Below are 27,695 nucleotides of genomic sequence, written 5' to 3'. Positions count from 1 at the left end.
TCTGCCTGACTGCCCTGAGCTCATCAATTACCAGGACACAGGTGGAGTACCAGGTGGGATATTGGTTTTGAGCGGCCAAAAATAGCTCTCAACCAGTACTGAAGACTTTGGCTTGGAGATGGGAAATGGGAATTGAAGTGAGTGATGTCAGTGGTGCAGGTGCTGACAGCTTCTGTTGGCTCGGGAGAATTTGGCAAGATACAACTTGCTCTGGTGGGTGAGTGCATGTGGTTCTCCTGCACACTGGCCCTTGCCCTCCTGACTGCTGCGTTCCTCCTCATGCAGCCTGTGGCTGTCCTGCATGCGTTGAGGATGTTTGGTGAACAGAAGGATGGCTTCGGAGCCCAGTCTGAGAAAGATGTGCTTGGCCACCTTGGCTCTCGCTCTTATTAATGGGGAGTTAACGGCTGACTGCTTGGATGAGGTGTAAATCCCACTGCTGTTAGCTGTGCAGAGGCTGCAGACAGGAAAACAGCCCTGTTCTGGGATGATGGTAAATAGGCGTTGCTCTCTTTTAGGGATGCCTCTTGCCCTAGTATGCTGCAGTCCTCCCAACACTGTCCTTATTTTCCTTTATGTTGGGATATGTGTAGCTCAGGTCCAGCACCTTTCTTTTTTGCCTCAGCTGCAGCGTAGGGATGATTTGAACCTTCATTGCTAGTCATTTTTGTCTCTTTTTCTGTTAATAGTTTCTCATTATGATGAAGTATTCTGTTAAGATGGATAAGAGTTTGAGGGTGAACGGCCAGAATTGATGGGTCATGATTTTGAGAGAGCCAGAAGGTTTTCAGGCTCCAGCTAGCAAGGATGAAGCTTTGGCCATGCTGCTTTTGGCAGATGCTTTGTCGTCGTCGTCCCTGTCGGGTCCTGCTCCTCCTGCCCACACCCAGAAGCATTGCAGTGTTTGCCATTGTGATTCCTGGGAAAGGGACTGGAATTCTTCACCCTGCTGGGAAATGCAGGTCACTCTGTGCTTAGGGTTGTGTTTCTGGACACGGGGGCAGAAACTGCAAAACGTGATTTCCACCCTTAGTTTCATGGGCAAAAGCCCTTGGTTTAGCAAATACAACCAAACCGTTCTTACTTCCCACGTGTTCCCTTGTATTCAAATTTAAGAAAACTATTAGCAGTGTTAGGATGGGGGTGGCTGTTCATTAGGTGTTTCCCAGCTCTAAAGAGACCCATTTGACTGCTTTTCTCATTTAGAGCCTGACTCTCTGGTCATGCACACAGCGGACTGGTGCTATCCTGGTGCCTGGAGGTGACTGGGAGGGGATTGCACTTTTCTTTGCTGTGATTTGGAGAAACCAATATCTTTCTCCAGACCTGGAGGAATCAAGTATTGCAGGGGTCATTTGCTGGGATAAAAGTTGGGTTAAATCTTCAGTGACCATTTCAAAACCAGATCTAGGTGGAAGAATGTGACTAAGGTGTTTATTTCCCAAACAAGTCAGCAATCTGGGTTACAAATATTTATGAGCCTTCAATCTGGAAATAGATGTGACTTTGCCCAGAGTGCAGGAGAGCGTGAGCAGTGGGCTGAGCCACACAGGTATGTGAAAACCAAGACAGCGTGTGGGCGCTGAGATGAACTCATGGCTGTGGGCAGAGCTCTGTCATCTCTTGGACTTGCAGAGGGGGAAATGCAGCTGTGGTTTCCACTCTCTGGAGCCCTAGGCCACAAATTTAGATGCTGACAGATGCCTCAACTAAGCTGCAGTCCTGTCTGGCATGGAGATACAGGGGTGGGCCATGAAGGTTTGTAGGTGTCCTGAACCAACTGGAGTGGCTCAGCTGTGGTTGGATCAGCTGTGATTTCTGCTTTCAGCTGCCATGCCCATATGCTCCCCTTGCACGACACCATGTGGTGAGTGTCTCATCTTGCACAGCTGTGGGGCCAAACCCTGTTTGGGGATGTGCCAGCCCTCCCTGCTCAGCTGCTTTACAGCTCAGCCTCAGAGCAGCTGCAGTGGGCAGCAGCAAATTCTGGTTCAGAGTAAGACTAAGTTCATCCAAGTCTCCCCACTGTTTACTCATCTTTCCTCCTCCTCCTTTCCCCTCCCTGTGTCAGGCCTGAATCATTGCTGTTATCTAAATTCTGGCGTCACCAAATCTTGACAACATGTTGTCTCTTTGCCTCCCGCTGTTTGCCAATCATACGACACCTCTGTTTCACACGTTTATGAGCTGCAGTGTTCCATAAACAGGAAAAGAACTAAATCTCAACTTATCTCCAGGTCTGCCAACACCACAAACATGAGGAATGCTGTGGCATTCAGGGTGGAGGTAACAGATCGCCTATTTTAAATACTCCCCCAAGGTTTCAGAGCCAATGCTGCATGCCCAGAGAAATCTCAGCTGACAGTTGTCTGCTCAGAACACCTGGGAAGCTCTTTAGAAATGGCAGTTTATTTGTTCTGCATTTGTCTTGGTGACAGCAAGAATCGCTGCGCCTTTTCCTTCAGTGGGAAAGTGGAGAACTGTTTGAGCTTCTCCAGCTGTTTGGGGGGCTTTGTAGTACAGGGAGGGGCGATGCTGTTGAAAATGCCGGATGTTTCTGCTGCACATGCTGAACCAAACAGGTGGCTAGCAAATGAAAATTGGCCTGAAGAACCCGTCCTTAAACTACTCATACTTGGTGCTTGTATTAGCATTCTTATTTGTCGGTGGAAATGGTAAAAAATAGATGTAGCTCAGATTCTCTTATGTGTAAGAAAATCAGAAAAATGCTTAGATTTGCCTTCCTTCTCTGAAAGTTACCAAGAAGGACTGCAAAATCTAAGTAGACTTTTCCTCTTGATGAGCCACCACAAATGAATGAGAACCATATGCAGGTACTTAAAATGTAGAATTTGTGTTGGAAAGGCTGCAAATGGATGCAGAGAAAGCACAGGCTGCAGACACTCTTCAAATGCTTCAAACCCATTTCAGAATCTTTATTGGAAAAACAAATTAATTGCAGCATCTCAACTGTTATTCAAACACATTTAATAAACAAAGAGAAACAGTAGCAAAGGGCACTGACAGGTGACAAACTGTACAAAACCTCTGGATTTGCAGGCAAAGGAGGAGCCCACAGCCCGGCTGCAGGGCTGGGGTCTGCTCCATCTCACTGCCCCCTCTGCCTCAGCCCATTCAGTCACCCCTGAGAAAATCTATTTAAAAATATGCAGAAACAAAGACACTGTAAAAGGTTATTTCCAGTCTTGCCATAACAGAACAACCAGGCAACTGGAAAAACCTATAAAAAACCAAAACCCAAACGTCACACTTTCCATTCCCAGGACTAATGCTTTGAGGTAAACTCTCCCAAGAGGTACAAACACTCTTGGATATCCAGTACCTCTCCCCCTTCTCACAGCATACTACCTTAGAGTCAGTGGGGCAAATTTCATCTTCATTGTTAGTTTTGATATAATTGTGAGTGAGTGAAAAGTAACAGAAGGAAAAGCGCAATGCTGAGCAAATAGAGATGCAGCTGGCGTCATGCTGAGTGGCCCTAGGTCTGGGGTACAGGTCATTAGCACTATCAGGGGAGAAGAAATCCTCCCCTGGGATTGTATCTTCATGGTCTTTGTGCCTTGTCCTAAGTATCATCCAACAATAAGGGCTATTCAGGAACAGACTGGTTTTGTATGTCAACTCTGTTGAACTCAAGGCCTGTGCAACCAAAGCCAAGGAGACTCGAATACACTGACAAGCCCTTGCTGCAGAGAGCAGTGTGGAGGGGAGATCCAAGGTGCAGCCTTGATGTTCTTTCACATGGATGAGTTAAACAGCAGCTCTGCTCAGCTGATAATGGTGGGTTTTTTTGTGGTGGTTTTCTTTTTTTTGCTCTCTGTGGCTCAGTAGGGAGTGATGCTATCGCTTTTGCATGAGGCAATCTCTCGTGGGCTTCACCATGTATGGCATTTTGGAACAAGGTATTGCTTTTACCTGGTTGAACTGTACTGGCCAGAATGTCTCCCTTCAGGTGAGCTCATTAGTGTTGCTGTGAGTTTAAGGTGTTCAGCTGGTGCTGATGTGACAGATGCAGCTCACCCAGTCCCTGTCACCTTCAGTCTGGTATTTCCTTCCAGTTTCCAGAAACTCCCTTCTCCAAGGAAGACAGAGAACATAAATGAATATGAGAATTAGAGGGCTTTTCAGGCTGTTAACTTGCATTACGATGATTCTTCTTGATTTCTCAGCTGAGAGCACAATGACTGAGACTACAAGATACTGGCAGAGGAGAGATATCTATAATACCACAGTGTTATTTAGGCCCAGCCAAGCTGTATGGTCTAATCACACCAATACCATCTCACTACATTATAAATGGGGAAGATGGAGGGAAGGAGGAGAGCTGGGTTCTTCAGCACAATGGCAAGCCAGCTGTGTTTCAACAGCCTGTAACTGACAGAATGTGAATTCAAAGACATTTGGCATGGTCTGTTGTTACCAGGACTGAGCTGGCATGGATAACTGACTGGCAATTCTTGTGAATGAGGCAAAGCCTCCAGTGAAAGCATGGAACATTGGCAAAGGATGGAAAAGGACAGGCACGAGCATGTACCAAGAGGCCAAGTGCAGCTGTGTTGCTCTGTGCCTTTGCTGTATGCCTTGTTTACTGAACTGGCTGTCAGACCTTTGGTAACATTTTGCTATCCTTAGGCCCTGCCAGCAATAAGTGATAAAACAGGTGACCTTCCTATTTCCATCTCAATACCATAAGGAGACCACAGGTAGCTGAATTTTTCCATAAAAGAACCAAACTCCTCAAACCAGGGGAGGAATTTCTGATACCTTATTGAGAATCATCTGCTCTGTGCTCATCCATGTCTGCAAATTCCAACATCTCTGAAGCTCTGCATGTAGCATTAGTTTGGGATTTGACTCAAGAAAAACTAAGTGCCAGGACACATGGGCTACAAGAACAAAGCAGGGATGAAAGGAGAAAAACGCACAGCAGCAAATTCCTAAGAAATTTCATTTACCAGACTAGGAGGGACATGCCCTTGGTTAGGGATGGCACAGCTTAACATAGAGGAAACAGTGACTGCAATTTGGCTAAGATTACAGTTCAAGAGAGGCACAAACGAACATTTTGCACATCTATCCAAGGCATTCAAAAAAAGTCACGGAAGTTGACACATTGGACAAAATATATTACAACAGTTTGGCAACTTTTCACACCCCCCACACCCCCAGCTCTTGATGCCCCTGTGTAATTTGAGCTGATCTCTTTAAAGGTTGGGGACACGAGGGAAGATGCAGTTAAATCGCTGTATGTAAATAGCGGATCTCCTCCGTAACGAGTCCCGCGGGTAAAATCAAACCTACCTGCTTGCTACAGTACAAAAGAAGTTCTGCCCACAGTCCTCCCTTAGTGAAAAGGCAGGTGACAGAGCCCATGCTGCTGGATACAAGGCAAAGCTGAACTTGGCTGGAACAAGTCCCTAACCTTGTGATTTTGCACCAGGCTAAGACATATGGTCATGGCAAGGTGTCGAAGGGGAAGATGTCACCATTCTTCTTCAACAGAGAGGTACACAGGACAGAACCATTACTCTGTCACTGTTCTGGGTGAACACAGGTCTGTTTGCATGCGCGAGAAGAAATGGGCTTTGGAAAACGCCAGGAGCCCACATAGGATAGTGCTAACAGCAAGACCTGTGTTAGATGCACGTGTAACTCCGCTCCCCTTATTAGCGAAGCTCAGCTCCTAGGAATTGTACAAGGAACAAATACAAAGCAAGAATGAAAAAAGTTGCTTTTTACAAGTAGCTTCTTTGTTCCTTCTTTTAAAGCTCTGTTCTGATCTGTGGGGGACTGGCTGTCAGGAGGGAGCACTGCAAGATCTCTGCACTGTTCTGGTGGTTGTAGACATAGGCACAGGTCAAACAGACCTTTCCACCCATGGCAGCCTGTGTAAGGTAGGACTGACCACAAGGCTGTGTGGACCTAAAGCAACCTTTGCAAAGAATCCAACTGGGAATCCAGCACAGTTGTTGTTGGAAAAATTCAGTACAGCACTGGCCAAAAAATAAAACAAATACTTGTGGAACGGACTGAAATCCACCTGGAAGAGTTTTGTCCTTTCTTGTTCTCCAGAATAGAAGGAAAGCCTTTGGTTAGGACTAGAATTACTCATAACTGGCAGGACAGGCTTGGCTTTGCTTTGCATTAGCTTGGTTACTGTACAGGGGCAAGTTTGCATTGTGGAGACATGCTCTGTCCAACTAGATTGCCCTTTTGACATCTGGGAGTTCTAGAGGAGTGGACACTTGAATTACATCCGAGATCCTCGCTCTTGAAGAATCTGAAAAAGAAGAGAGCCTCTATAAATAACTCAGGCAAGTTTAGAAGCCAAAGTTCATGATCCAAATCTTTGGCTTTTGTAGAGGAAGGAAAGGTAGTCTAACAAGAGAAGGAATGAGAGTAGCCTGTTGGCTTCTATGCTACTGTACCGAATGACAGGCTGGTTAAAACAGAGTCTCTTCTCTAGAAATGCTTTAGCTGCCTGCCAGGAGTTAAAAATGTCATCTTTTGTTGCTGTCCTGGGGAAAATGCATGGACTGAAGGAGAAAAACAATGTCAGTCCTCTTCCCACAGTATCCTTCAGTCACAAAATCCTCTTTTTTTCCAAGTCTTTCCTCTTTTTTTTTCCCCCTTTGATTTGAATGCATGGTAAACCAGAAAATCTTTTGAGAGAGGGAAGGTCATGCACACAGGAGAAAATATGAAAGCTGGTATACAGAAAGAAATATATGTATATGTTTGTAGGTATACTGCAAATTGTGGATCTCCTGATGTAAGATGTGTTTTTTTTCTTTACATAAGGGAATTCAAGACAACGCATTTGAGGAGATGCCTCACCTTTGCCTTCTCGCTGGGCTCTTTGACAATGCCATTGGTAGAATTGTTGAGTTCCCTAGACACAACACAGAGGAATTCTGCCTGGTCTTCATTTCCATAGTTATATGAAGATCCAATGCTGATTAGCTGTGTGACAGAAGACAGCCAAGGTAAGGATGACTCTATTGGTAAATCTTGACTTCTGCTTTATTCCTGCAATTGCCTTTTCTGCTACAACTGTTCAGAGAGACCTGTTCTGACCTGAAGTGCCAACAGGTCACATCCCTTCCCATATTCCAATGTCACAGTCTTTCCCAAAGTGTGTTTGTAAGGCAAGTATTTACAGAAGCACCGGACACATTTGTACATTTTTTACTGGTACCTGTTCAAATTTCCACCCATCAGACATGGTGGACACCATCTGTGTGAGCTCTTCCTCTTGGCACTGAAGGACTCTGTATACATGCTTCACAGGTCCCTAAAGAATGGAGAATAAAAATGAGGAGGAGTTTAGCAACTGTTGTACTAGTATCAAGCTAGGAAACTAGTTAGCCTTTTACAGGGCCTCCTGCTTTGTCTGCTTGCTGTTTGAGGAAGTTTCAACCATATGGGCTTCCTGAGGTCTCATTCTCGTGACTATCCAGTTGATTCTAAAACTGCTACAAGGAGTTAGCATGCTTTTTAAAATCCTTCCAGGTGCTTATGTGCCAGTGAGAGCAATTCTTTGTTGTCTTTTAAAGCCATTTACTGTTTTTTAAATCAAACGTACTGGGATTTGGACATCAGTTCAGCAGCAGAGACTGATATAAAGGGCAGAACGTGGTTCAGAGAAGGAAGAGTTGAACTACTCCTTACCTCCCAAAACAGTCTGTTTCGTTTCCCTATCTTTGTCTGTAGCACTTTTAACTGTTCATTGTCTTTCCCTGCAGTATTAGTAAGATGACTTAGTAGCCTGTACTTGTGAAACCACAATGGATCATCTATCCCAGCTGTGGTTTGGTTTAACTAAGAACACTGATTGTCACTGTTAGAAACAAACCAAAGAACTTCTACCAGAAGCACCTATGGCCACATCCTCCTACCGTGCTACAGAAAATGACTGACTTCAGTATGCAAAACCCATGTGCATTACTTGAGAGGTTCTGTTCTCATTATCCCGTATCCGCTCCTTCACCAGCCGCACAAGCGACGCAATGTTGTAAAACTCAGCTTCTTCCAGTACCCCTAAGGAAGGAATCAAAAGCAGGCAATCTGTTACTTTATAAAGAGCAGAACAAAGTTCAGCTACAAGACTGCAATACCTGCTACTGACTCCAAATCTTTCCCACGTGTAAGAAAAGCCCTGGGTGCTAAACGGACTGCGCCTCTGACCTCACGCTCCCAGACTGGAAGGAAACAAGCTGCCTCCCTTTGTGGTTAACAGAACATTTAAGAAAGATTATTCCCCTTTCCCTAGGATTAAGAAACCCTGTGGTACAATCTCTAATATCATTCATGCAGCCTCGCTCAAGGGAAGGTCACCAAGGCTCCTTGCTTGTTCAGAACTGCTGTCTGTTTGGGGAGAAGAAATGCTGTTCGAAAAGTGCTATAAAACAGTGCTTGCAGTTCTTCTGTATGTTTCTCATACCTTCTTCTGCGAGCTCCTTGTTTATGATGAGCTTCCCATGTCGGAGGTAGTTCAGTATTGGACCAAAATACGTGGGATCTCTATCGATGAGATACGCTCCTGTCTCATCCTGTTGAGCGTGCACAGAAATGAAGCAGGCACAGTTAAATGGCATGGCATTTCATTTTTAAATTATACACTGAACAGCTTTTCTTTGAGAATCTGGATTCCTTTGCCTGTGAAAAGCATATCTGTGACTCTATGCTTCAGCCAGCATTTTTCTCAGTATCTGAACTCAGCTGTAAATGCTGCAGCTCATAATGCTGGTGGATGTCTCCCAGTCAGTACTTCCACAAACAAGCTCGCATAAGTGAAGACATGAGCAGGGCTTAGTAGTTTTGCTTCACTGCAATAACAAAACACAAAAGCTGGCAGTCATGTTCTGCCTAAATTGGTTTTCCATGCTAGTTTAAATAAGAAACTTGGAAGAACATTTGGATTTCCAGTTCTGATTAACAGCATGTGATAATTCAAAGTACATTTTTCCCCCCCCCCTTTCTTTGAATTACTGGAAATGCCCATTGCAGTGCACCAGTCCTGTCTCTGAACAGTCTCCAGCAGCTGGGCATACAACGTCATCACATTACCAGCAATCCACAATTAAAAGCATTTCCTGAAGCAGCTTGGAAGGGCTGATAAAGCCTGTGTGGCTGTTTTTCATGCCATTTCCTTATATCACTTTAAAGCAATGCAGGTCCTGCTAGGCAGCCTGCTCCAAAGCAATGAAATTCTGGGGTCTTCCAAAATGTCATCTCCTATCTTTGCTGAGACTGGTAACCATTACTATGGCCATAACCTGGATTTAACTTCTACTTAAGCAGATATAAAATGTTGTACAGACACTATAGAAACCCTGCAGTAATAATAACTGTAAAAACCTGTATGTTAACAACCTACAGCGACTGCAGAGCTATATGTCCAGTAAAGCTCTTGAACTGGGATCTTTTCTAAGAGCAGAAGTAAATACAACGGAAAACCACACACATCCTGGGGGCGGCGCATCATTTAAATCTCTGTTTCTGGGGAAGTTTCTCTCCCTGCTGCGTGCAGTAGCAGCAGAAGGGCGCAGGGGCGCTCCGGAGGAACGAGGAGGCGGCGGGGGCTGCAGCAACGGACGCACGACTCGGGGTGGTGCCGGGACTCCGTAGACCCTGGCCGGGCCCGGTGGGAGCGGGAGGTCCGGGCCTCACCTTGTCGGAGCCGAGCTCGGGCCCGTCCTGGCAGCAGAGGCGGCACAAGAAGGACTTGGGCTCCCGGCACAGCGTCTGTCGGGTGCTCACGAAGTACGTTCCGCCCACATTCAGCCGCACCCATTTGGAGGCGGAGGGCGGCCGGGCCGCACCGGCGGGACTCGGGCTCAGCATAGCGCCGGAGAACCCCGGCGCGGCCGAGCGAGGGCTGGGCGGTCCCGGCACTCCCCCGGGGCCCGGACTGGGTGTGCGGCCCCGCGGCGGCCCTTCCGCCGCTGCCAGTTCCGCCATGGCGGCCGCCGTCAGCGCCCCCACGCCGCCATCCCCGCTGCCGCCGCTTCCGGCGCACCAAGCATTTCCGTGCGCGGAGCTGCATGACGCATTTCCGCTAGCGCTGTGCTCTGACTGGCCGACGGGGCACGACTTCCGGTGCGTCGCTCGGCAGCGCCAGAGGACTGAGGTAGCGGTCGGTGAAGGTGAGCGGAGGAGAGGAGAGGGAAGGGGAGGCGAGGCGAGGCGAGGCGAGCGGGAGGCTGGCTGGCTTCCATCCATCGCCCCTTGGTAGGCGGCGTGGGGGTCCAGAAGGAGTCCCGAGTTCCGTGGACTCCGGGGGGCGCCGGTTCCGGGCTCTGCCTGCCGTGACCCGCTCTCCTCTCGCGGCAGCTCAGCGTCATGGCGGCCCGCAGAACTGCCGTCAAGGCCATTGACTGGGCGGCCTTCGCGGAGAGGGTGCCCGCCAACCAGCGCGCCATGTTCAACGCCCTGAAGACCCGCAGCGACGCGCTGTCCGCCCGGTGAGTGCAGCCTGCAGCCTCTCGTGGAGCCGCGCTCCTGGCCGCTGTCTCGTGTTGTAGTTTCCCACGGTGATCCGAGAGACGGCACGGCAGTCGCCTTCAGGGCAGACTGTAGCGGATTCTTGTAGTGAATCTTCTTTGCTTAATCCTCTGCAGAGTTAAACTGCGGCTGCGATGTGAAAAAAACTAGTTCTGTGAAAGCGCTTCGCTTTGGTGGATTTAAGAAAAATGAAATGCTTTGAAAACCTCGTTGCTCTGTTAAATGCTATACAAGCAATGGTTCTTCCAGGTGCTTTGACATCTCCTGCTTGATGCATGCTTGCTATTACAGTTAGCATTGCTTCTTGCCTCTAACGTGTGAAAGCTGCCTGTGGTTTCTTATAAAGCTGTCTCTTAGAGATGCTGTGCAGTACCATGAAGTGGGAGGGGCTGCGGGTTGAATTTGTCTGCCCATAGGGAAAAATCTGTTTTAGGGGTAAGGGAGTTTACAGAATTGGTTCATCACTAGTTATTAATAAGTAGATATTTTCTGTTCAACTCAGCAGGGTCTGTTAACTCTCTTGAAAGTAGGGGGAGCAAGTGATAGCGTCAGGTTTGTACTGGCACTGGTGGTGACCGCTGTCCTTCCTCTCCTTAGGTTGGCTGCACTGCCTGAGAAACCCCCTGCCATTGATTGGGCTCACTACAAGACTGCTGTTGCTAAAGCTGGCATGGTGGATGAGTTTCAGAAGAAGGTCCGTGTCTTTGTCAGCTGAACATTGTTACTCTATGGAGGCTTAAGCAGGGAATATCTTTTAGTGGAAAGCACCAGAATGAAGGTGTTTTCAGTTTTGGCTAGTAGCTTCCTTTGTTTTATGTCCTGCAGATCAGTCACTCACCTGAAAGAAAGAAAACTCAGTAAGTTCTTTTGTCTGTAGGAGCGAATTTGAGTAGTGCCTCTCCTGAAACAAACATTTGGTGTATTTCTTTAATTTACTGAATAGTAGAAAATGATAAGTGCAGGTCTGCAGACTAAGAAATGTGCAAAGCCAACTTTGATGCCTGTGGGGTTGTCATCCCATTTAGAAATGAACCGGAAAAGAATGAGCCAAGCATTTGCTGAAGGTCACACGATGTCACTGGCATCATGGAAATTGGCTGCTATAAGACCAAAATAACCAAAAGACAGATGTGGAAACTCTGAGGAAAATCTGTCCATGACAGGATACGTCTTTGGTGTTAGACTTCCTCGTGGTGCTGTGCTTTGCTGTGTGCAATGCTGTGATGAGTATGCATGGTACAACGTGTCCTGGTGATGATGTGCAATATGTAATAGCTCACTTTGAGCATACAGGTGAGTGGTGCTGCTTGAGAAATGTGCAATCAAGATGCAGAGATCATTTTTTAAAAGCTCATTAAGCTATGCGTTTGTGAGCATGTTGTGTCATAGGAAGAGTGGGAGGAACACTCCCCTGCTGCTAGGGAGAACCACCTTTCACACGCAGGGTTGTGTAAATCAAACTGTTTCAAATTTTTCTTTGCTTTCCAGTTCACTGCACTGAAGGTCCCTGAACCAGTGGATACACAAACTGCCAAAATTGATGCCCAAGAGCAGGAAGCTGTAAGTGTTTGAACTGTTCCTGGATGCCAGACTTGTCTCTGAGTCCTGTGAAGATGGGAAGGGGTGAGAGGGAAGGTGTGTTCTGTACTGGCGTCTGCACAGGCAGAGCAGCTTGAGGGTATGGCTTTCTGGTCTTTCTTTGCATGTCTCTGGCTTTTGGCTAAGCAAAAGATTTTTTGCTTTGGGAAGGGCTTGGATTTTGTTCAAGATTTTGTCCGCTTGTGTAATGACAGGGAATTGTAACATGAGCTTTGAAGGTGGTGTTGCAGATTCACTCTAGATTGACATCTTTATTATAACTATGTTCACCATGCCCTCTTTTTTCTTGCAGACCAAGAACATTGTGGAGTATGTGAAAGCTTCCAAAGCTCGTATTGCTGAGTATGAGCAGCAAGTAAGTATGGATGTTGCTTTGTGAATATTCTCTTTAACCCTGCTTGGCACACTCTTTTTCTTTCCTGTGCGTGCTTTGCTTTTTCTTGCTGATGAGTGACTTGTAACATGTTTGTCTCTGCTCTCACTTCAAGCTTCAGAAGCTCAGAAGCATGATTCCATTTGAACAGATGACTTACGAAGACTTGCATGAAGCTTTTCCTGAAACCAGACTGGACAAGGAGAAGTATCCATACTGGCCACACAAACCCATTGCTGATCTGTAAACCGGCTAGGAAACAGTTTATCTGATGACTGTCAGAATGAATTATCTCTTAAATAAAAGTGTTTTCCCTCCTGTCTGTGGCTTAGATCTTTAGCTGTGAGGTTGCAAGGTTTTGAGAAATATGGAACCACGCAGCAATGCACAAAGAGGGTGGTTTTCATGGATTTTGTCTCTTACTGGTGAACTGGTTTTATGGCAAGTACTAAGATCTGAGCTAGATCTGATACTAACATTGAGTCCTCACACAACTTTTACCTTTGTAACCACGTAGTACAGGGAATGTGGCTCTGCCTTTGCAGATGAATTGTTGCTTAGGAGATAGACTTGCACTCCAGCGCCACAGAATAAGTTATGTTTAGTAGTGATCTGCAGGGTGATGTCTGTCTCAGAGGTTTTAGAGGCAGTGTGCTGGGGCTGCTTTCCAGGTTGGCTGTGTTGATTTAGGTGCAGTTGCAATAGGAGTTTAAGGAATTAGGTGAGATACACAAGGTCAGAAGTATGATATTTTGAACATCCCAAGCGTTGCTCCCCCATAATCCTGGTGATCCTACCAGTCTGGATTTCTGTATGTTCCAGATCTCACTGAAAATCACAGAAACAATAGAACAAAGGCTTCGTACTTTGATTGATTTATTTAATTATCTGAGTAGGAATTCTTAAATGTCTCTCCTCAAAATGAAAACATCTCCATAAATGAAAAAGGGCTTTAGGTCCCTTTTTCTGAGCTGTAAGAATTACTATTGGATAGAATTAAGGTATTCTCTTCGAGTTCCATTATAGCTTTATCTAATTACTTTGTTAGCCCACGGAGCACTTTCAGAGTATATGTATGTTTACAGAACTAGAGTACAATGCACACACCATGCGGACTTTATGCTCTGGTTGTGGTTTGGTTTTTTTGTTTTTTCTAATTTAGGCAGCTGAAACAACTGGTTTGAATTGAGCAGTAAAAGAAAATACAGCAGAGGGCTTGGAAGAAATAAAATGGAGAAGGACTGAGCGAGCATCGCACAGAGCTGGTCCCTAACTGCTCCATTTTATAGAGATAACAGCAAAAAAAAAGAGTGACAAGAAGAAATGGCTGTAGAGAAGCACCTTCTCCAGAACTATCAGAACCGGGTCCTGTTCCGCCGTTCTCCAGCAGGGCTTGGTTTGCTGTGCTTTTTCCTGGGTCTTCTTGGTAGGATGTTTCATGGCCTGGTTTGTCATTGGTGGCTCGGTGTGCACACCTGCAAACAACAAACACTGGGATGGGGCAGGATGGGGTGGCTGCCAGGGGCACTGACAGGAGCGCTTCTCGCCCGGAGGAAACCCACCTTGACTCGAACCTGCAGGTAAGGTGCAGGCAACCCAGCCTGCTTGTTTCGGAATTTTTGGGTTGCTTTACCTTGTTGGACTGTTCCGAAAGCTTTGCCCAAGCGTACGGATTTGTGCTGATGGTGCAACAGGAAGAAGGTGTCCAGCACAGCCATGATCATCAGCAGGAAGGTGCCTAAGAAAAAGAGCACTGCAAAACAACAGGAAAGCAAATAAGGCATTTGATAACGGGCACGATTCTCTTGAATCTGTAATCTCCCTGAGAAAGGAAATTGCTGTCTGCAGCCAGCTGGTGAAGGGTAACTTTTCATGATGTCATTGCTCATGAATGTGCCCGCGAATGCCCAGCGATTTTCTTAGAGTTGTTACCTGAGTAATATGCAGGATGCCATCAATAAAGATGAGTACCTATTATGGGCGGTTCGTTGGAGGAAGTTGGAAGCATGTTGTTGAGAATCACAGCTAACATGGAGCTGCCAAGAATGATGGAAATCTGGAAACTGATTTTCTCCTCGAGAGAGCTGGGTCCAAACAGCACAGCCATGTCAAGCAGGTACAGGGCGCACGTCGGGAGGATGAGGTTCAGAATATACAGAGTGGGTCGTCTCTTCATGGAAATCTGTTGAAGAAGATGGACAAAATTTGAGTAAGAGATAACACACTCTTGAGTGGATGCTTACTCCCTGATGTGGAAAGCTACCTTGCTTCATACTTTTTTTTTTATTTAATATTAACACAAAACAAAATGAATTTACATCAGTACCATATAGGTGATCACAGGAAATTCTCCATCGTCCATTTCTTCAATGTACTCATTGATGCTCAGGTTGGTGAACTTCCATTCTCCATCAGTTAGGAAGAAGCTCTGGCTGTTTACCAGCATCTCAGCTGGTGTCCGTTTCACTTTCAAGGAAAGGTCTGTTACTGTTTGTAAGAGGAGAGGAGAGGCAGAATTGAGGTTTCTATCAGAGGTCAGTTATTTCCTCTTCCTTTCCCTTCCAACCAAGGTTGCATACACATGGTTGTGTTGGATACAACCAAGGCATACACATGAGGAAAGCAAAAATCAGATGTAAGCAAATATCAGGCTTGTCACAGCAAGGCTGTCGTTTGGCTTGTGAAGACCAATTCCAGGGGTGACTACCCAAACATCTCAGATGCTTGGAGATGTGTTGCCAGGAGAGACGCCAACACATCACAACTCTGAGCTTATTTTCCCTCTAACTAAACAGCACTCCCCTAACAGCAAGTGGTGCTGATAAGGGAACCCAGGAGTCAGCTAGGGCCCATCTCAGCTGTTCCTTTTGCACATTTAGCTTGTTTGTGCTAAAACATAGCTTGCCACTTACCTGGGTAGAGAAATGAAGCAATGCTCATGTTGCATGTCTGGGTGTCGAAGGGGAACTTGAGGATCATCAAACTGCATGTTAGTGTGACCTGGAAGGGAAGGCTGGCGTTGAAGGTGCCGTTGTGTGTGACGACAATGTACTCCAAGTTGGACTTCTGTTCGTTCACTCTGGAGGAAACAAAACCGAAGAGTGACAGAGCTGCAGGATGCTGCAATGATCCTCAGTCACACAGAAGCTGGGGCAGTAAGTGTCCCTTTCGGATGGGTCCGTGCAGCCACGCAGACATGGAATGCAGTGGAAAGGGATGCGTGGGCTTTGTGGGGAAGGGGCTCAGTGCTGTCTCTGCATGCTGACTCCCATCCTTTCCCCCTGCAGCCAAAGAGCTGGGGGGCCCATGCCCAACACTGCCAGGGGTGACTTTCATCCCACCACATTGCTTGTCCCCCCAGCTGCTTCTTCAGGATTAATAGAGCCTATATGTTGCATTTCAGGAGATGCTACAAAATTACTCACCCACAAAGTGCTTTATATAAGCTCTTTCCCATTAATGTAAGATATGAGATTCTTGGTTACGTTTAGTTTATAGGAATAGCTAGTAACTGAGTTTATCCCATTTCCTGCAATATTACCAAATGGTTTGCATCCACAGTATTTTTCTTAAGCTGGTGGATAAAAATAAAATGAGAGCCTACCTTTCCAAAATGAAGATTGGGGGTGACCAGAATGAATCCATGGGCAGAACAATTTTAGAAATGTTACAGAAATCCCGTGGGTCCCAGGTGGCAAAAGTGTTTGTCCACTCCTGGGTAAGGAGGTAAAGGGGAAAGGTGAGTGCTGGGCTCGGACTCAGCCATGTTGCTGGGTGGCACAGGAGAGAAATGCTCTTACGGAACCTACCAAGCTCAACACGAAATAAAAAGTGACGGTCTGGAGCTTTTCAGCCTAGGGAAACAAAATGGAAGGTATTTAATTGATTTTCTTAGCTGTACCCTGTGCAGAGCTCTGGGGCTCTCCGCCACTGCTTCTGCCATGGATGGCACAGACTGTGGAAACTGAGCTTGGGAGGACAGGCTGAGTTGTTCAAAAGTCCTCCAAGCCTTAACAAAAAAAAATGTTTTCAAGCGGCAAAAAGCTGAAGTGGAAGCAGCTGGAACACCCAGGTCTTGCTGGCCCAGTCCTGCCTTGCAGAAAGATCAGATCTCAATCTAACAATGGCACAGATTTCTGTTATAAAGACTTGTCAACATTTGTGCATCCTTACCACAGACAGAATTGCTATCAGCATAAAATCCATCATCACTTCCATAGGCTCCTTCCAGTGAGTCTTTGGCAGTATGTGCGTGTGCAGCTTGCTGTGAGAGGAGATGTTCAGGTACTCAATGACATCATAGTAGGTGCAGATATACCTGGGAGCAGCTCCTAATGGCAAAAATATACACTTCAATTAGAAAAGGATCAGGAGAGATCTCAACCTGTGAAAGAGACATGTATGAAATGAAGGGTATGGGGTGTAGGTATGGAAAACATCATCGATCCCTTCTTGCACAGATGAGAGCAGAGCTCTTCAAAGCTTTTCCAGTCCTCTTGAACTTACCTGTCCCAAGAGAAAGTGTGAGCAGAGCTATAAACGCTCGCTGCATCTTCTCCTGCTTCCAAATAAAGAGGCAGATGGTACCGGGTACCTTACCAGCAGTTCCAAAACACGTCATTTGTTATGCAGAAGTTGATTTGATATGTACTAATGAGGGATTGGTGTTTTGTAAACAGGAGCTAGACTCTGTATTTGCATTGGAAGGAAGACTTTGCTAATGGATTGACGCACTCAGTGGGCTCTTGGGAGTGGTCTTTAGTTGTGGTAAAGGAAAAAGAAGAGCATTAAATCCAACAATTTGAGGGAAAGAGAAGAAAGGGCTCATATCCATAAAGGAGAGGCTGGGAGCCAGAGCCACTCAACAGCAAATCTTGTCTCATTTGCAGGACCAATGCAACACCACTAAAACAGAATAGGAAAATTAGCTCTGGGGGGCAGAGAGGCTGCTCTCCCTGTTCCCTAACTGCTGAGCACTTTGTGGAATCACTGATGTTGTTTCTGCCTTCTAGTTGACACTCTGTCCTCCTGAGGTGCTGCTCCAACTCCTCACTGTTAAGATTAAAGTCTCAGAGATGTTTACTTTATCTCTCCCTCCTTTATCTCTCTCCTCTCTGCCTGTGTTCCTGCTGTAGCTCCAATGATGCCTTCAGGTGCACTGAGTGACACTTTGAGTGTAGGGGAACAGCCCCATTTACTGTGTTCTTGGAAAATCCCATTTCCCTGGGATGTTGCAGATGGTACCTGAGCACCTCCAGTTGTGTGGGACAGGAGGAGGAAGAATATGGGCCATACAGCAGGGTTTGAACCAAACAGAAAGGGTTGGGGTGAGCCATGTGTTGGTGCAGGAACTGATGTGGGCAGCATCACTGGGACAGGAGCAGTGCTGGAGGTGATGCCCTCCAGAAGTGCCTTAGGCCTCCCAGCAGCTGTGAGGTGGGAGTGGGCTGGGACCGAATCTGTTCTGCTGCTCGTCAGCTTTTGGTATCCAGCATCCTGCTGCAGCAGCATGGCCCTGGGCTCCACTGCACATCTCTCCTCCTGCAGCTCACCTTGGGGTGCCTGGGCTTCAGTCCCCCGTGCAGTGAAAACAGCTTTGTCTCATTTGCTTTTTCTGGGTTCCTCTGCTCTTGGTTTGCCCGGTCTCCTCCATCACTCTTCGTCATGGGACTCCCAGACCTTCCCCAGCTCGCAAGGCGTGACCTATGGATCCTTCCTGGCCTCGTGCTGCTCTGCACATCCCAACGTCTGAGAGCAGTGCCCTCTGAGCGCGGGGCTTCTCCTTAGAGACCAGAACCCGGCTGGCAGCCCCTGCACTGCGACTACGGCAGAAGGAAGAGTAGCCCAGAGCTGAGGGAGACGGATGGACGCGCAGACCCATGCGGCACTCGCAAGGTGACGGGAGCCGAAGCGGACCCCGAGGCCCACGCTTGACTGACGGTGCGGCTGTGCGATGTACGTCCCGCTCATCCCCCCGCGGCCCCCGCGCTCCCGGCGGCCGATTCGCGCCCAGCGGCGGCCGGAAGGCAGCGGGCGGACAGCTGGGGGGGCTGCAGACCCGTGACCGCGTGGCCTAATGGATAAGGCGTCTGACTTCGGATCAGAAGATTGAGGGTTCGAGTCCCTTCGTGGTCGCATAGGGTGCTCCTACTTTTCCAGGCGCTCCCCCTTCCCACCCGCCCACAGAAGGGGAAGGAGCACGCGTGCCCGGGTTTGGTTCCCTCCTGTAAGACCTGCTCCGCCGGGATTTTCTCTTTTTCTTTTCCCTTTCTCTTTTCGACGCCTGCAGGGTTATCCTGCTGCACGGCCGGGAGCCGCGCGTGTCCCCGTGTCCCCGTGTCCGTCCGTCCGTCCCGCGTCCGTTCCGTCTCCCCGCGGGCGCAGTGCGAACTCCGCAGCGTTTGGGGCCGTTCCCACGAGCGGGAGCGCGCATCCCGCGCAGCCCCAGTGGCCTAATGGATAAGGCACTGGCCTCCTAAGCCAGGGATTGTGGGTTCGAGTCCCATCTGGGGTGAGCAAACCACCCTTTTCTGGATTATTTTTTTCATTGCTTTCTCCCCGTGTCAATGCGTGCTGATACAGACGGCGCGGGGTGGGAGGGTACGGTGAGAAGGAATGTCGCACCCCCGTGGCACAGGAAATTAATAAGGATCTGAATGCAATGGGAGAATTAAGGACTGAGCTCAATCAGAGTAACAGAACTCTGTAACACCGATGCATCGGTGAGCACCGTCTGCAGGGTTTGCGGAAGGGAAGGAACGGTGGGACTCGGGGCAGCGAGGGCTGCGTTAAAGGAAGTGTCTCAGAATATCCCGAGTTGGGAGAAACCCTCGAGGACCACTGAGTCCAACCCCACACTGCACCACCCCACCCCCACCCCTCTCTCAGCGGAGTCCCAGCTCTCCCTCAGCTCCGGCCGCCCTGCCGTGCCCACCGCCCTCCGGGGCACAGCCTTTCTCAGCCCCCGGCACGGCTCTGTGCCGCGCCTTCGGGCCCCGCCGCCATCAGCAGATGATGGACACATCTGTCCAGCACGCTTCCCAGAGCAGGACAGGACCAGCACTGATGGGAAGGAGGTTTCACTCCTCTGCCAGAAACCACATCTCTGTGCGGAGCTGCTCAGTGAGGGCACTCTGTTGAGCCGCGGTGCCCTGGGACCACAGCCCTGCACATAAATGCTTGTAGGACGATGCCTCTCCGTTTCGTTGCATTAAAAAGCTGCTCGAGAGTCTTTTTTCCTACAGTTAATGGACTGTAAAAGGCAGTTGTGGTCAGGGTGATATCACACCAGTGAAACCTAAAGTGAAGTTTCTTTCCAAGTTATTTCTCCCTGTTAGGTGAGGGAGGAAATGACTCAGCTGCCTGGAAAGCAGAGCCACTTTGGCCCGGATCGACCCCGCGCTGCGCTGCAGGCAATGCCCTGCAGGTGTTGCGGCTGCAGTCACGCTGGGATCTCCATGGCCTTGGTTGGCTCACTGCACACTTTGGGGGACTGCCTCAGCGACGGTCCCACTCCGGTGCTATCAGATCGAACAGCTTCTGCTGTTTCTCTCCCTCACCACCTGTGGGCCGAGCTTCTGGCAGGAGGAGACCGCACGTGTGCCGCTCGCAGGAGCCGCACTACCAGCTGGTGGGCGCGGATTGGGGTGCGCAGAGGGAATAAAACAGCGCCGGGAAAGATAAGCACAGGAATTCTGCGGTGACTGATTCCCTAGCGGTGGATTCGAATCCCTCCTTGCAGTCCGGCGTGCTGCACGAGAGGCCACGCGGACCGCGGCGCACGTCTGTGGGTGCTGCCCCCCCCGGCACGCTGGCTGAAGTCGAGCTGCGTGGCCGCGGGGATCAGAGCGCCCGCGCTCCTGTGCCCCAGATTTCGGATTGCATTTGTGTGCTGGATTTCTGCCGTCCTCAGAAGCACGGTTTGAACAGCCGCAGAGAACATCGCGTGCCGCCCGTGGGACTCCTGTGCCGTGCAGCCGCACTCGGGGGGCGGGGCGGGGTGGGTGCTATGATGTCCCGTGGGGACCTCCTGCCGCTTCCTGCTATCACCAGCGTTCGCCTGCGAGGGCCACGGTGGTTCCTGGAGGCAGGGAATGGGGATGTGAGGTACATCTGTGCGTGCTGGGGGCGTGTAAGCATTGGGGCCGTCGGTGTCTGTCACTGTTCCCAAAATTGAGGGCGAGGGGACCACGTGGCCTAATGGATAAGGCGTCTGACTTCGGATCAGAAGATTGAGGGTTCGAGTCCCTTCGTGGTTGTTTTAAATCACTCAATCGTTTGATTTCAGCTGAAGGTGTCCTTGCGGCGCTGGCTGCCGCGAGAGGAGGGGCCGCCAATGAGCGCAGAGGCCCGGTTTTGGGGTAGGCTGTGGCCCCCGGAGCTCCGCTCCCAGCTGGGGCCGCTCAGGTGCGCGGTGGGGTTGGTGTTGTGTTCTCTTAGGGCGGCAAGAAACGCTGTGAGGGGGGTGGGCGGAACCGGGCTTTTACTCCATCTGAGACTCGGCCTACGAACCCTGCCGCTTTGTCCGTTCTGGCCCTGGGGCAGGACAGACACCGTGAGGCCGCACCGCTTCTGTGCCTTTCTCTTCCCTTTCCTTTTGGCCTATTTTATTTTTTTTAACCTGCGAGCTCAGTGCGGGGGGCTCTGGTATTTGCTGGCCCCGTTCTCGCTGCGGTCTCGTCGATTCTCACACCTCCGCCTGTGCGATTCGCAGCAGCTCCCGTGCTGTTACCGGGAGCAGAGCCGCGCTGCTCGGGAGGAGGCGCGGAGCCCTTGAACGGCGCGCTGGCGCCGTGGGCGCAGCGTCTGCCCGGCCAGCAGAGAGTTAACCAGAAGCACCGAAATACGCTTCCGCGCAGCCCCAGTGGCCTAATGGATAAGGCACTGGCCTCCTAAGCCAGGGATTGTGGGTTCGAGTCCCATCTGGGGTGGATCTTTTCCCCTCCCGTGTACTGCCGGCGCGCAGCAGCACTTTGGTGTCTTCTTTTCCATCGCGGTTGCTCCGGGGCTCCCCCCCCCCGCACCACCGTGGTCTGAGATTGTTTACAGTTAGCGGTCCGCCTCCTCCACAATCCTGTCGTGAGCAACGACGTTCTGTGTCGCTGAGGCAGCACGAATGATCGTAAATGATCGCGTTACCTCCCGGGGTTCCTGCAAGGGCTGGAGGAAAGAATTTGTGTTTTGTTTGCTCCTGTTTCTTGGCAGGTTGTGCATAGAGATGGGATGGAGGCAGCGTCCTGAACTGCGTTCAGAGCTGCGAACCTCAGGGCCAGGGCAGAGATTTCCCTCCTCGCCTAAAAGAGTACACAACCCCTGCTCACCCCAGGTGGGACTCGAACCCACAATCCCTGACTTAGAAGGCCAGTGCCTTATCCATTAGGCCACTGGGGCCCTGCAAAGTGGCAAAAAATGCGTGTTTTCAGTGCCTTTTTGAGTCCCCGCCCCATACGGCGGAACAGCCGGACCTCGTGCTGCCACAGCACCGCGGGCACCGGGGGCACCGTGCGGCTCGTGCTGCTCGGGTCGGTGCCGGTCACGGCTCTTAAAGCTGCTTTGTCTGAGGCTTCACGAAGCTGCGCTTCAAGGACCAGAACACCCCTGCACTTAAGAGGATGGCTTTTGTCTCTAAGTGCTGAAAAGAGCGCAATTCCCTCCTGCTGACCTCCTGTCGTGGCTTTAGGCTAATTCAACACGTTTTTCTTAGTTGGTAGGAAAAAAAAAAGTCAGCTAACTAAAATCTGAGTAAATTGCTTGAAATGGTGAATTGTTATTTGTATTTGAAGACACAAAGCTTTTACTCTTTCTTTCCCACCCGATCTATTGCTGCTTGTACGTTCAGCAGCAGAGGGAGCTCTTAGAAAGATACAGAGGACTGGACGAAGCACAAGAGGTCAGCAGATTATAAATATGTTTTTTATTTGCATTTTTAGACAGACTTTACCAGATCAGTTCAGTATCATCTACTGTTGCCAACAACATTTCCTTATAAAGGCAGTACACGAAAGACTTCCACCTCTGCTCTCAGTCAAAGTCTGCCTTCCTGCTCTGTTTTATATTTGAGTGTATCTTTTTCTGTCTTAATCGTTCACGGTTCATTTTTTCTACCCTAAAACACAATGAAAAGATTCTTTAGTGCACACAAAAAAAAGCAACAAACCCTCTAATAAATGCTCAGCTAAGAGTTGACAAATGTCCACAGGCACTGGACATCCCCCATTCTTGGTTTTGTTTAGTTTTTTAAAGAAAAACTCTGAATATCTGCCATTAAATCACATCTAAATGTTTCCTGAGAAGATAATTTTTTGTCCCTGATGGGCATTTTAACCAGAAGATCCTACTGTTGTCTTTATCGAGTTGCTTCTAGAAAGGACAGTAAATCATATCTCTTCTATTTTCCCTCCCCAGTGAAGAGTGCAAATAAAGGCAATCTCAACAATGGTACCTGGCTATGAGTTGCTGCGCAGTCTCCTTAGACACCACCTTGGGCTTCTCAGTAGCTTCTGTGACCATGACTCTGATTTTTTCTAAACAAATCGCCAGGTTCCTCATCTGGTAACGACTCTCTTCGGAGTTCACAATCAGCTCACCAGCTCGGTTTATCTTATTTCTGTGCTGAGGAGGGAAGAGCATGCTGTGATCACTGAAACTTTGTTCGACTTGTCAAATTTTTGCTGGAACTGTGAAGTGTTGTAGGGGAGAGGGTAGTTACCATTGATGCCATTTTTTCTCTTACAGCTTCTGGGATCCAGTCTGCTGATGCCAGGTGGAACCTGACTTCTGCCTTGGTATTCACTGGGAGGAAAAACAGGACCTTTTCAATGCAATAGATGGCGTTCCTGGGTTTTATGAGGCAGTTCAGTCTGTTCACTGCTGACTTTGAACGTATTCTGATACCAGTGTAAATTTCCTGAAGGATCACAATTTATTTCTTGCTACTTTTTTTTTTTGCATACTATTCTAAAAGACAATTTTATGGTATTTGCACTTCTACACATTATAAAATTTACTGCAATTATTAGCCAATACCTACCCGGCAGAAGAGGAAATATTTTTTGTTTCCTTATTTGAGTTAAGCAAACAGTTTACTGCATAGAAAGCTGAAGAATCCAGTTGGCTTACTGCATGCTCAGTGAAAACAGATTACAGAAGTGATGTTTCTCGTGACACAGTAAGAATGCTTCTGGGAGAATGACTGCTAGCACTTGTCTCAGGCATTGCAAAGACTAAGGAGTTGTTAAAATGTCAAATGTTAAAATGTAAGTAATAATGAAAAACTCACATTAGACAGTACAAAGGTGCTCTTTTAATTTCAGGCTCATATTTTACCGTAGAGAACAGAGAAACAGCTTTCAGGCTTGGATGCTGACTGGGACTTTTCCTTAAGTCTGAGAACCCCTTTCATACCTTTGTTAACATTCTGCCCACCAGGGCCGCTGCTCCGGCTGTAGGATACAGTCAGTCGGTCTGGAAGAGAACAGCACCGTGCTGCCCTTAGCTTTGTGGCAGGGAACAGGGGTAAGCGACGTCCCAAAATGCTGCACGTGAGGCTGAGAGAAGCCTGCTGTCAGTGCTTTCAGCTCAAACTGAGCGCTGACTTTTCTAGAGTCAATCAATTTAAATTACATTTTCTAAATATTTGCTATTCCTCAAGAGGACAGCAAAAATGGACGACCTGCTCTTAAAGCACACGGAGCCCACAACGCGGTGCCGGCTCTGTGCTGTCGTGCCACGTGCCTTCACGGGCCACAAACGCTTGGGGTCAGTTCTGCTGAGCCGTGACACTCACCCATGGGGATGTTGAGGGCCGCTGGCCTGGCCTCCTCCTGGAAAACACGAGGGAAGGGGAGGGGAAGTAGCGTTAGGCGGTGAGCGAGGCGGCGGGGCAGCCTCACGGGCGCCTCGGGCCTGGCCCTGCCTGCCGCAGAGTGACCGCGCCGAGGCCGCGCTGCGCCCCAGGGCCCAGCTAAGCCCAATCCCACCCGCTCGCGACCCCGGTCCCACTCGCCGGGTCGCTGGCGGTGCCGCCGTCCCGCGGCGGGTACAACTTGTCCAAGCTGTAGGCGCTGCGGAACTCGGTGCCGGCGGCGGCGCGCTGCGAGAAGCGGGCGGTGAGGAACCGCAGTGCCCAGGGCCCGCGCACCGCCATCTTGGTGCTTCCACAGTGCGGCGCGGCGCGGCGTCCCCTGGAAACGGCGCCCTTTCGGAACGGCGTCCCCTGGAAACGGCGGCCGCGCGCTGCGTTCCGGGGCCTTGTGGGGCCGCGCGGTGCCCAGGCGCGCTGTGCGGCCGGGCCGCCTGCCGAGGGGGGTGGAAGGCGCCAGGAGGCGGTTGAGGCGCCTTTAGCTCGGTGCGGCAGCTCCTCGGAGCACGTTGAAGGAGCGAAAAATTCATGTACGCGATCAGTGTGTATCTATGCACGTGTGCGCGTGTACCGTAACCTTTATTGACGCGTTTCCCAGATGTGGATGAGAGGTGCTGGAGGGGGAGGGGAGCACGGGGGGAGCGCAGCCCTGCGGAGCCGGCAGCCGAGGGCTGCTGAGCCGCGCCTCGTGACCGCGGGCAGGAGCGGCAGCTTCTGGCGCCGGGAAGGCGCTCCGGCAGAGCGCGGGGCTGCCGTCAGCACCGGTGTTTTGTCGGGTGCCGACGACGGTGCCTGTAAACCTGTGCGCGAAGTCAGAACGGTGCTTAAAAGCGGCACGGCGCTGCGCGGGGCTGGGCTCCAGCTGGGCGGTGGGAGCTGTGAGCCCCGAGCGGGGCTGAGGGGTGACGGTCGGTGGCTCCTAGGGGAGCTGGCAGCGCCGTGCTCCGGCGTGACCGCGTCTCTGGGTTTGAAGCACGGGCCAGCGGGTGAGGATGGGTTCCGCTCTGCTTCCCCGGCCAGAAAATGGAAAGCTTGAAGGAGAAAGAGCAGAACCGTCAGAGAGAGACCGCGCCATCTGGTGACCTTAATTTAGAGGAGGAAACTGGTAAATCGCTGGGATTTGTTGCCGGAGGGTGGGTGAGACCTCCGAAGCTTTTCACCAACTGCCATTAAACGCGTCAGCGTTACCGCTGTGCTGGTGAGGTGCCAAGAAAGGCGTCACTGTGCGGTGTGCGGCAGGGCTGCGGACGGGGCGTGAAGGTCGTGCAACCACAGAATCACAGAATCACAGAATCACAGAATCACCCGGGTTGGAAGGGACCTCAAGGATCATGTAGTTCCAACCCCCCTGCCCAGCAGGGCCACCAAACACACACATTCAGATCAGGTTGCCCAGGACCCCGTCCAACCTGGCCTTGAACACGGCCAAGGACGGGGCATCCACAACATCCCTGGGCAGCCCGTTCCAGGGCCTAACTACTCTCTTTGTGAAGAACTTCCCCCTAACATCCAACCTAAATCTTCCCTCCTTCAACTTGGATCCATTTCCCCTAGTCCTGCTGTTGTCAGCCCTTTGGAAGAGTTTACTCCCCTCCTGGCTGTAGGTTCCCTTCAGGTATTGATAGGCTGCCATGAGGTCACCCCACAGCTTCTCTTCTCCAGGCTGAACAAGCCCAACTCCCTCAGCCTGTCCTCATAGGGGAGGTGCTCCAGCCCCCTGATCATCTTAGTTGCCCTCCTCTGGACCCTTTCCAAGATCTCAATGTCTTTCTTGTACTGAGGGCTCCACACCTGGACACAGCACTCCAGATGGGGCCTCACAAGAGCCAAGTAGAGAGGGACAATCACCTCCCTGTCCCTGCTGACCACCCCTCTCCTGATGGAGCCCAGGAACCACAGTGAGACAGCCTGCCAGCACCTTAAGGGAGCCTTTGAACAAGAGGGAAATCAACTCTTTGGAAGAGTAGATAACAGCAGGATAAAGGTAAATGGTATTAAGTTGAGGGAGGGAAGATTTAGGTTGGATGTCGGGGAAGTTCTTTGCTATGAGAGTGGTGAGGTGCTGGAACAGCTGCCCAGAGAGGCTGCGGATGCCCTGTCCATCCCTGGAGGTGTTCAAGGCCATTGGATGGGGCCCAGGGCCGCCTGGTCTGATCCTAAATGTGAAGTTTGGTGGCCCTGCATGTAGCAGAGGGGTTGGCGATTCATCATCCTTGAGGTCCCTTCCAACCTGGGCCATTCTGTGATTCTGTGAAAGGGGCAGCCCTGCTCGTGCTTCATTCCCACACTGCTGGATGGCTCAGGTGTCCAGAGAGCCTTTGAAAAAGCAGAATGAGCTCTGCTTGGATGACTGGACTGATGGAAGTGTGCTTGTTTTAAAGTCACCTTCTGTATTCTGTTCAAACTGAATTCTTGACAAGCTGTGTCCTTATTAACCTCGGTGTTGTGATCTGAACAGGGGGATTACTTTTGATGAATGCTGAAATTAGTAGTTTCCTATTTTGTTGTACCTGCTCATTATAGTTGGATATGCTCTTGTTCTCTTCCTGTCCCGATTCTTGGGGTGTGCTATTAAATAGCTGCTGCTTTTCGTTAGACCAATCTCTGCAGCAATGTGGATATTTAACTCTACTCTTACCTCTTGTAATGAAGATGTAGAGTTTTCTTTGGAATTTTCAAAGTTTAAATAGAAGGTGGGATGAAAGGTCAAAACATGCTTATTTTTTTCCTCCTTTGATTGCTGAAAGTCTAATTTAAGAAAAAAAATAACCGAGTGACTGTGAATCGCACAGTCATCAGGACATATATATATGGCCACTCATATTTTTGGATGCAGAAAGAATGCCCTCAGCACTTTGCTGAACAAACTGCAGCTGCTTCTTTCGCCAATATCCTGTTCCTTACATCAGCCATTTTTTGATGTCTGTTTTTCAGACAAAAACATTCAAATTACAAGTTTGGAAATGATGCAGTTTTATAAACTTTTGAGCTAACAGAAGAGTGTTTTCATCATGTGGCAAATGCTCCTCGTCCAAGTGCAACATGCGCATTGTATAAATAATGCAGCAGTGTAGTTCAGCATGTCCCTCTGCTTTCTGCAAAGAAGCCTGAAGCAGTTACGTGACCCAAATCGTACATGATAATCAAATACACAATTGTTGTGCTGGACCTAAAAGTAAAAAGAGCTTTAAAGAAAGTCTGAGAGTAACAGTGTTTCTTTTTATCTGAGAAAAAAGCGTTTGAAAATGTATTTAATCTGATGTATGCTTAACTGGGATGCTGATTCACACACTATGGTTTAAAATGGAAAGTGAAGGCAGTCCTCTTCCCACGCAT

General features: G+C 49.3%; 4 protein-coding genes and 5 non-coding genes across 12 annotated transcripts; 5 read left to right on the top strand and 4 right to left on the bottom strand.

Annotated features, from left to right (window-relative positions):
- Positions 1–2,911: 2,911 nt before the first annotated feature.
- Positions 2,912–10,046, bottom strand: KCTD2 (potassium channel tetramerization domain containing 2). Of its 2 annotated transcripts, none has more exons than XM_052687889.1 (6): positions 9,694–10,042; positions 8,465–8,573; positions 7,970–8,061; positions 7,220–7,315; positions 6,859–6,984; positions 2,912–6,301 (listed from the first exon to the last, which is right to left on the bottom strand). In XM_052687889.1, the coding sequence occupies exons 1-6, from the start codon at positions 9,982–9,984 to the stop codon at positions 6,272–6,274; spliced, it is 744 nt and encodes a 247-aa protein (XP_052543849.1). In that variant the 5' UTR covers positions 9,985–10,042; the 3' UTR covers positions 2,912–6,271. The 2 variants fall into 2 exon arrangements, with proteins under 2 accessions (XP_052543849.1, XP_052543848.1); XM_052687888.1 differs by lacking the exon at positions 2,912–6,301 and adding an exon at positions 6,401–6,557 and having other exon boundaries at positions 9,694–10,046.
- Positions 10,047–10,070: 24 nt separating this feature from the next.
- Positions 10,071–12,819, top strand: ATP5PD (ATP synthase peripheral stalk subunit d). 2 transcript variants are annotated; one of them, XM_052687898.1, is made up of 6 exons: positions 10,071–10,169; positions 10,357–10,487; positions 11,125–11,221; positions 12,016–12,087; positions 12,419–12,481; positions 12,615–12,819. In XM_052687898.1, exons 2-6 carry the CDS (start codon positions 10,366–10,368, stop codon positions 12,744–12,746), a joined length of 486 nt encoding a protein of 161 aa, XP_052543858.1. In that variant the 5' UTR covers positions 10,071–10,169; positions 10,357–10,365; the 3' UTR covers positions 12,747–12,819. The 2 variants fall into 2 exon arrangements, with proteins under 2 accessions (XP_052543858.1, XP_052543859.1); XM_052687899.1 differs by having other exon boundaries at positions 10,167–10,254.
- A 551-nt stretch (positions 12,820–13,370) lies between these two features.
- On the bottom strand, positions 13,371–17,103 carry LOC128083021 (5-hydroxytryptamine receptor 3A-like). Its single transcript, XM_052687881.1, has 8 exons — positions 16,673–17,103; positions 16,309–16,353; positions 16,104–16,213; positions 15,412–15,578; positions 14,826–14,986; positions 14,471–14,681; positions 14,133–14,252; positions 13,371–13,974 (listed from the first exon to the last, which is right to left on the bottom strand). The coding sequence occupies exons 1-8, from the start codon at positions 16,715–16,717 to the stop codon at positions 13,769–13,771; spliced, it is 1,065 nt and encodes a 354-aa protein (XP_052543841.1). The 5' UTR covers positions 16,718–17,103; the 3' UTR covers positions 13,371–13,768.
- Positions 17,104–18,561: 1,458 nt separating this feature from the next.
- Positions 18,562–18,634, top strand: TRNAR-UCG (transfer RNA arginine (anticodon UCG)). The gene has a single exon. It is a non-coding gene; the product is annotated as a tRNA-Arg (tRNA).
- A 306-nt stretch (positions 18,635–18,940) lies between these two features.
- TRNAR-CCU (transfer RNA arginine (anticodon CCU)) lies at positions 18,941–19,013 on the top strand. Its single transcript has one exon. It is a non-coding gene; the product is annotated as a tRNA-Arg (tRNA).
- A 1,671-nt stretch (positions 19,014–20,684) lies between these two features.
- On the top strand, positions 20,685–20,757 carry TRNAR-UCG (transfer RNA arginine (anticodon UCG)). The gene has a single exon. It is a non-coding gene; the product is annotated as a tRNA-Arg (tRNA).
- Positions 20,758–21,356: 599 nt separating this feature from the next.
- TRNAR-CCU (transfer RNA arginine (anticodon CCU)) lies at positions 21,357–21,429 on the top strand. The gene has a single exon. It is a non-coding gene; the product is annotated as a tRNA-Arg (tRNA).
- A 387-nt stretch (positions 21,430–21,816) lies between these two features.
- TRNAR-UCU (transfer RNA arginine (anticodon UCU)) lies at positions 21,817–21,889 on the bottom strand. The gene has a single exon. It is a non-coding gene; the product is annotated as a tRNA-Arg (tRNA).
- A 500-nt stretch (positions 21,890–22,389) lies between these two features.
- On the bottom strand, positions 22,390–24,685 carry MRPL58 (mitochondrial ribosomal protein L58). 2 transcript variants are annotated; one of them, XM_052687896.1, is made up of 6 exons: positions 24,504–24,685; positions 24,285–24,321; positions 23,903–23,962; positions 23,232–23,290; positions 22,941–23,110; positions 22,390–22,604 (listed from the first exon to the last, which is right to left on the bottom strand). In XM_052687896.1, the coding sequence occupies exons 1-6, from the start codon at positions 24,642–24,644 to the stop codon at positions 22,520–22,522; spliced, it is 552 nt and encodes a 183-aa protein (XP_052543856.1). In that variant the 5' UTR covers positions 24,645–24,685; the 3' UTR covers positions 22,390–22,519. The 2 variants fall into 2 exon arrangements, with proteins under 2 accessions (XP_052543856.1, XP_052543855.1); XM_052687895.1 differs by having other exon boundaries at positions 23,208–23,290; positions 24,504–24,680.
- Positions 24,686–27,695: the final 3,010 nt, after the last annotated feature.

The sequence above is a fragment of the Tympanuchus pallidicinctus genome, unplaced genomic scaffold (assembly GCF_026119805.1).
Source record: "Tympanuchus pallidicinctus isolate F22 unplaced genomic scaffold, pur_lepc_1.0 scaffold23, whole genome shotgun sequence".
Classification (NCBI taxonomy): Eukaryota; Metazoa; Chordata; class Aves; order Galliformes; family Phasianidae; genus Tympanuchus; species Tympanuchus pallidicinctus.
The sequence above is the reverse complement of the archived record's forward strand: the minus strand, read 5'-3'. Positions and strand labels throughout refer to the sequence as shown.